An 8224-nucleotide genomic window follows, 5' to 3' on the forward strand; every position below is an offset into this window, starting at 1 on the left:
TCTCTCTCTCTCTCCTCTCCTCTTTTTCTCTTTCTCTCCGCATGACGAATACGAGACAACGAGACTCGTTTGCGTACTACGATACCGGAATTATTCCCGCGTGTGAATTGATAAAATCTTGAAGTTTTAAATCAAATAATGCGAGAGACTTTAATTGTAGTAACAGGGTTGATTGTTTTATCTTGTCGTGTAATCGTTAAGCACGATATATATATATATGTGTATAGATATTTCACGCGGCCATCCCCACCGCAGAATTGCATTCATTACTTTCTTATCGTATATATTTCACTACCTCGTACCATCGCTCGTTTCTCTATCACGAAGGAAGAGAAGACAGAACTCGGAAAGGGCAACGATTACGGATAGAAGAAGACAGAAAAGCGGGGAAAGAAACTTTTGCGAAGTCGAATTTCAAACTCCCATCACTGTGGCCCGAGAGGAGAGTTTCGAAATTTATTCAATAAATTCCGGCGGTAGAAAAAGCGATAGTACTCGCGTTACCCGTGTTTCTCCGCTTTACTTCCTCTCCGCTCGCGTATTCGATTCGATTTAACGAATACCGGCGTATCCGGATAACTTCCGGTTCCAGCGCGTCACGAGGGAAATTCTCGTTGGTGCTCGAGGAACGGCTGGTTCAAGTCTCAAGTCCGACTCTGGCTACGCTCGTTTATCGCGATATCGCGTTGCGATTATGAATGATTCGTGCCTCCAGCGCGCGTAGCTGCACATAGATTGCTGCTTGATCGCGTCGGTGCTCCTTTAATATCGTGGATGGCCGGAAGCGTCGGAAACGCGGGCTGTAGAAGGAACGAACAGCTCGCGTGATCATAGATCGCCGAGGGATCGTCCGTTATGTTTTTTTCTTTTTTTTTCCCCCGCTCGAACGAACGGGGTGCGTGGCCGCCGGGGGATAAAAGCAGAAACATTTACGAGAGGGTGAAGAAGGATCTATCCTACGCACTTATGTACGTGTGTGTACGTGTGTATATCTACCTACTTGCCCTTCTCGCCTATGTGAGACCCTCTACCGATTTGCGTAAACACGCTGTAATTTATGGGGGTTTCCATCCCTCCATCGCGGTTAGCACCCTCACAAGTCACGAGAATCCCCCGCGTACAGTCCGGGAGGATTAGGCTCGTTCTCTGGCTGATCAGTTTTCTATTTTCTCCCTCTGTCTTTCTGATCAACAGTGTTGTCTTTTTCGATCAATTTTATCACGATAACGGGAGCGAAATGGGTCTCGGGACCTGATTATTACCCTATATATATTTCGATCCCTGTTGCCGCCTCGAGCGATACCGCAACACCGAAGACATCACTGAGATCTCGAGGGAATATTTTCTCCTGTATTTTTTTTTGTCTATTCTTCTCTCTTGGCCACAGGAAAGATCGGGTTTTACGATTTCGCCATCGCACGAAGCTACTCGCGGTACCGCCCCTTTATCTCCCCGTCGGGGTAATTCGCAAATGGAATAACGTCCCTCGCGGAACAAAGGACGGGTAGACAGAAAAGCCCGTGTCGCATTGTCTGAGATTTTTCGTGCGATAACGTTAGACCCGCGGTTTCCGCACGAAACAAGTTGTTGAGAGAGAAAGAGAGAGAGAGAGAGAGAGAGAGAGAGAGAGAGAGAGAGAACGCGCGCGAGAATTCTTCTATCGTCGTTCGCCAGATCGTTTTAATCGTTTCAAGTGGTAAGGATAAGGAAAGATCGGAGACAGAGATCGGACAACTCTCGTACAATTGGATGATCGAACTATTAAAATGGAAAGAACCGAGTTAATCCTAAAACCCAACCTAAGACTGGAACTCTACCAGATTGAGACTCTGCCAGAAAAGAAATTCCTATAAAATTGCGTATTGAAAAGACAGGAATATTTTACAGAAAATTATTAATCGGAAAGAGAACGCCGGAGAGAGAATGTTTCATTTCGTAAGAAAGGGATACATGTAAAAATACGAGAGCGCAGTGAATAAAATGGAAAGGCAAATAATTATAATTAAAATATCATAAGTATATATTTAACGGATGATAATTTTTTTAAAGGATTTATCCGCTGTGTATTATTCTACCGTAATTTATTCGGTAAAACGTGCGAGTATTCATTATACGAAGAAGGATTCGAGTTACATGCTTTTCGTTCGTGTTGAACAGAATCAGGTTCCAGTTAAAATACGATGAGCTGGAATACGAAAATCTATATATATATCTCCCTGTCTCGGAGTCGAAAGATACGTGCCTTGATCAACGTTTCTGATAAGAAGAACGGTAATTTTTTTCATTCGCTATCTTTTCGTCGACTTCACGAGATATCAAGTTGTGATTCAATCGAAAATCGATTCCCGCGCGAATACTTATCGAAGATACGCTTTGTGTGTCGAACCTACCTCTCCCTCCTCCTTGCAGTCGCAGGTTAATCTGCCGTAGTGGTCGCAGGAGCAGGGCGGATAATCGCACCTGCTGGTGGAGTTGGTCAGGACGCCTTTGAGTAAGCTGCTCCAAAAGAGTCCCAAGATCGCGCTGCCTAACACATATCTCGTTGCTCCCATTTTGCTCCTCTCGCTCGCTCCTTCTTCCCCTCCCCTCTCTCCTTCTGCCATGCGCTCAAAGAGTTCCCTTCTTCTTCTTCTTCTTCTTCTCCTTCTTCTTCTTCTTCACGCCACTTCTTCTTTATTACCGGCTGTTTTATACCAAGCCGGCGTCAGGCAATTCCACGTCGAGCCGACCGTTAGGTCGCCCCGACATGTCTGTGCTTTAAATCTACGCCGTCGAATCCGACGCTTTCAATTTTCGCCTTAGCTTAACGCGTGCGATTAAATACTGATTGGATCGTACACGCGATTAATCCCCGTTTGCACTACGAGAAACTATCTTGACTTAGTCATAGTACATGACACACGTCACGCAACATCACGTGATTTAATTATAATCCCGCGTCCCATCTCTCGATAAATTCATGCCTTTCAATGACGATCCAAGTATAAGTATCTTTGAAGCTCGTTCGAGCCACCGACTCGGAGAATCTTCTACTACGATATTCGTCTCGATCCTTCGCTTCCTCGTTGGGACGTCGCGATCCAATTTTGTCGGTGACAGTGTGCAACGTCCGCGAACATCGCGTCGTCTTATCGCCAAGAGGTTCTTCGTCTCTTCGACTTTATTCTCTCCTCTGGAAACGATAGTCCAGACGTCTCTGTAACGATAGAGAAATTAAAAAAACCTTGCACTTTGTTCTTATCTATATATTTTTTCCCCTTCCAATATTACAATATTTTACTTCTTTCGTCAAATTTTTTAAGTAGATCGATTAACGTTTACTTGATTGACAACTTAAACTTTCGCGGAGGGCGTTTTTTTTTTATACATCTAACCGTTTCTTTTTGTGTATCCTATTTACGATTAGGAAGAAGACTTATTAAGACTTATTATGAGAGGATTTTTTTTTTTTCCATTCAATTTGTCTTGAACGTTTCATATTGTGGAAATTACTTTAGATTTTTCCGAGAAGATAGACGATATCGAACGGTAACGTTTTCGTTTCCCCATTCAAAGTGATAGTACGTTGCGTTATCATATTCGATCATATAGAAATGGACGAGCTGTTGAAAAGTGCCATACGATACCGCTGCATCAAAACGACAGCGTCGCAATATCCGATGATGATAATCCGTGATCTGCCACTCGACTACTCGCCCACTGTATATCGTTGCGTGACTAATCGTGCCTACATTCCTGCATTATCAGAGTACTCTCGCTCGACATGACGTGGTTCTGTTTATCGTGTAAATATGTCGACTGCCGTTACTCTAAACTTTTCGCGTTAACGTTCTGCGAACGTGATTCTCGATGTTATTTATGATAGTTTTGCGATGCAACGAAAAATTATCTTATTCGTCGGTTCTTTAATAATTGAATATAGCAAATTAAAAAGAAATCAAGTTAAAAGTGTGTGTGCGTTTAAAAAAGGAAATGGCGAGTAATAAACAATTTAAAGCTGACATAATTTTTCGAAATGTGCTGGAATATATAATAAAGAATATTTGTGGAGAATAACTGTTGAAAACAACATGAAAACATAATTTACGATAATTTAACGAGAATCTAAAAACGTATCTTAATAAATTGAAGTATAACCCAGTTAAAGTGTCTCATTGTGAATATCAAGTTAAAAATTAATTAATCATTAATTTTGATTTGATTATTACATTGGGATGATGATGGTAAACGTAACATTATTTCGTCTTGAAGAGTTAAATATAATCTGGAAATACGGAAGTACCTATATTTGTAACATAGGTAACTATTGCCATCGAATAGATAGTCAATGAAATGTATCTTTGATATTTTCATTTCTCAGTGACATAAAGTTTGGTCTATTCCAGCGATAATAAAAAAATGAAACGGCATGAAGTGGAAGCGACCGAGATCGATAAACATGAAAAGAGCATTGTGAATGAAAAATCGGTCTCACTCAAAGGATTCGCGAAGAATTTCCCTTTATGGTCTCGAGTCCTTCGAAATTTCTTCCGGTCCGGTTTTCTACCTCTCGACTTCTCACTCTACATTTAATAGGAACGAAGAAATATCTCGCTATTAACGCGGTGCTTTTACTAAGCTAATTGCTCATTGCATTAATTAGGATAATTATTACAAAAAAATTTACCTTAATATGAAGTTTGGCAAAAAGTACAAATCAGAAGTTTCAAGCTCTTGAGTTTTGCATCAATTATATATTCTTATTAATTTCTGAATAATATATATCTCAAATCAAATCACAGGTTGAAGAATAATAGATATATGAAATTTGTTAATATATTTGTTAAGTAAATGTTTACATTTTTTATAAGGATATTTACATTAATCTTTTTAGTTTTGCCACGTTTGTGAGATTAATTCTCGCTTCATTACTCACCCTCGTTATCGTTCACTCTCAATAACAGAGATAAATAATAATCGCGTGAGAAAATTCCGTACATCGTTGCATCGATCCGTAGATCATTTTCAATTAACGAATATTTATTGTTCCTCGGCGCAATGATCGAAAGAGAGAGACACAAAGGGAGAGAGGGAGAGAGAGAGAGATAAAAAGCAGATGCGCGGTGATCGTTCGTGCACGATTAATTGACCGGTAACGAAACACACTGGGCGTCGGTTTTGCGGTAGCTATAACGAACAAGCGTAGCAGGACGGAGAAATAGAACCAAAGAATACACACACACTGGGGGAAAAAAAAAAAAAAAACGCCGAAATGGGAGTCCGATGACGAAATTGATACACTCTGGGCGAACGGAGACGAAGACGTAAACCGCGAATTATTCCAACTGACGATAGAATGAATCCCACTCCGTGCGGTACAACGATTAAACGTTTCGACTTGTCTGATTTACGCCTTGCTAATGGATGTTCATATATATTCGAGTCTGAAATTCGAGGTCGGACAATCGGAAAAGCCCGCATATTTGTTATTTCAGAAACACGCGGTCGAATGAAACAGATAGCGCTATCCCGTCGGTCTCTCTTGCCTCTTCGACACGCGACACGATAAGTAAGGAGAACGGAGTGAGATATATATATATATATATATATATATATATATATATATGTATATGGCATTGTCAACTTCTCGCGCCTCATTCGGTTGCCGACTCCACTGGAATACCGTATGCGACTCCCCACGGTTGCATGCAATTTGAGGAAGAAGAGAAAGAGAAAAGGCGATGATAATCTTTTGCAAGTAGTCCACCATTCAACCCCCGTTTCACGACATTCGCTTTTATTCCTTCGGCTGCGTCTTATCTTTCCATCCACTTTATCACCGCGACTTGTAAGAATTGTCCGCACCCTCCCGGGAAAGCATTCGCAGACGATGATAACGATAAACGAGGCCAGATCGGAGGCTGTAATAGTGGAGGAGAACATGGAGGATTCACCCCTCACGGTAACTCAGGGAGAGCCTGGAGGGGAATAATTTTTTCGTATTCAGGGATTAAGCTGGGGATTTTAGCATTACGATTTCGCTTGATCGCGAGACAAGGGTTAATCCGGCGATGATTTGACAAAGGTTCACCGTTTTCATCCCCGCGTTCTCGATATATACATAGATAAATTGTTGAGAAGATAAATACTTAATTTTCTTTTAATGAAACATTATTTTGTATATTTGTAATTTTCTTTGTCCCTCTGTCTTTCTATCTTTCTCTCTCTCTCTCTCTCTCTTCCCTCAGAATTAATGTTTATATTATAAATTGTACAATTTTATATACACGACATGGTTCGTTAAATAGTGAATTTGTTAAATAGATGAAAAGTTTATATATTATTCAATAGTAGAATGTTTATCTCATAACGAGGAAATAGTTTTCATCGGGTTCCATTAAAGCTGGTCGTGACCCGTTTCAATTATTTACATATTAAAACGATGCGATTTGAATAAAGTCGGCCATCATTAGAGGGGCACATGACGTTGACGAATTAATGCAGTATTACAGGAGAGGTAGGAGGAATACATAGCGATGGGCTATGTACATTGATTATTGATAAGCTCTCCCCCAGTGTCGTATTTAGCTAATTCAACCAAAGCGTTCGAGTGTATTTCGATCGTTTGGCGTGGCCGCGTTTTAGTCGCAATTTCGCTGGGACACGACTGCATTTTGAAGTTTTATCGAAACTCCGAGATCACCGACCCACTTCATTGCACTTTCATTCCAGCGAGTGACGAGCCCGTTTAGCGTGATTTTTTATCCGTAATCGGAAATAGAATAGTACAGTGGAAAAATGCCAATTGCACATTTTATTTCTTCACTGATCATTCGCTCGTAATAATTGTATTTTTTTTTTTTTTTCTTAGAAAAACGACAGACATAATATCGGCAATTTTTTTAAGTTTAAGATTGTCACACGTTAGAATTTTTCTGGCTCAATTAACGTTTCAGATAGCTTGAAAATTACGTTTCGCAATATAAATATGAATCATCAATGATATTTATTAGTTTGGAGATATAGTTTCGTCTAGCAACAGATGTGAATTATCCGATGAATTTTTTTCAGTTAGGTTATTTATTAATGCAGAGTTCGCTGCATCGCTATTTTCGCATGCAGCCGGGGGATCTCGTGCCTCGTGTTAGCCAAACATTCCCAATGACGAGCCGAACAGGATCGAACTGTCGGTTTTGCGCGTGAAAAATAAAATCACGTGTGTCAAGCGATACGGTGTGCTGTAACGGTCCGATGATTCTGTTTGAATAGAACGCAGGTTTGTACAGAGAGACGCGTCTACCATGTCTCTCGCGCGCACTTGCTCATTTCCATGTTTGTTACGATAACGAATGGCGGTGCTTTCGAATGCGAATGAAAAATATTGGTTTTGTTCGTTATCGATATCACGTTTTTAATGCGACGTACGACTGATATCGGCACGGAGTTGACGATAACCTACATCACGGAGAGCACACACGCTCGACCGCCTTTTTTTTTAAACGACACATTTTTCTTCATCTCTCCCCATCCTCTTCCCCCCCCCCCCGAATAATTCGTCGCGTAATGAAGATTTTATGCTTGCCGACCTGGAAGATCAATTTTTGTTTGAACGAACGACCGCACCGATTTAGCGTTGATTATAAAAATTTCATGAATGCTATGAAGTGCATTAAAGGAAAATTATTGAGCGAATAATTGAAATCATGTCATTTTCTATCTCTATTATATAGATCGTGTACTCGAGGAAAGTGACAGTCGCGATAAAATTATCGAAGGTATCGTCGTTTCTTTTTATTATTATTATTTTTTTTTCGATTGTTAAATGATATAAACACAGTTATCGCTACAAGTCGAAGAGCTTTTAATCAATTGCACGTCCGTAGGTAATATCTTTTTTTCTCCTTCGATCGCACGATATCTTTTAATCACACGATATAGGCAAGTGGTTCTTAATGGTTAATGTTTTCCGTTGGGGATGCAATATATCTCGAGGTCTCTTCATTTAATCCAGGTACATAATTTGCACCGCTGCGGCCCTGTTCCTCGTAACTCAAGTAACGTTATGCATGCAACGTAGGGAGCAACGCCAGGCGGGATGTTTAGTCTCGCGGCATTGTTTTCAATTTCAAGATAACAGTAGGCGAGAAGGGCAAAGCCCAGCCGAGGGTACTCCAACATTATTACATCGCGAACTCTCAGAGAGAGAGAGAGAGAGAGAGAGAGAGAGAGAGAGAGAGAGAGAGAG

The 8224-nt window shown here is 40.7% G+C and overlaps 2 protein-coding genes across 3 annotated transcripts in view; one reads left to right on the forward strand and one right to left on the reverse strand.

Annotated features, from left to right (window-relative positions):
- The window catches only part of LOC108750890 (E3 ubiquitin-protein ligase MYCBP2), a 191194-nt gene that overhangs the window by 18306 nt on the left and 164664 nt on the right, over window positions 1-8224 (forward strand). The window lies entirely within an intron of this gene.
- Window positions 1-8224, reverse strand: part of LOC108750889 — a 20619-nt gene that overhangs the window by 7862 nt on the left and 4533 nt on the right. Inside the window, exon 2 of one of the 2 annotated variants that reach the window (XM_018490727.1) lies at window positions 2391-3127. In XM_018490727.1, coding sequence (XP_018346229.1) covers window positions 2391-2603 — 213 coding nt within the window. In that variant the 5' untranslated portion in view covers window positions 2604-3127. Of the gene's footprint in view, window positions 1-2390; window positions 3197-8224 lie in introns of both variants that reach the window. The other variant, XM_018490726.1, reaches the window with a different exon arrangement.

This window comes from Trachymyrmex septentrionalis, unplaced genomic scaffold (genome assembly GCF_001594115.1).
Source record: "Trachymyrmex septentrionalis isolate Tsep2-gDNA-1 unplaced genomic scaffold, Tsep1.0 scaffold38, whole genome shotgun sequence".
NCBI classification, from domain to species: Eukaryota; Metazoa; Arthropoda; class Insecta; order Hymenoptera; family Formicidae; genus Trachymyrmex; species Trachymyrmex septentrionalis.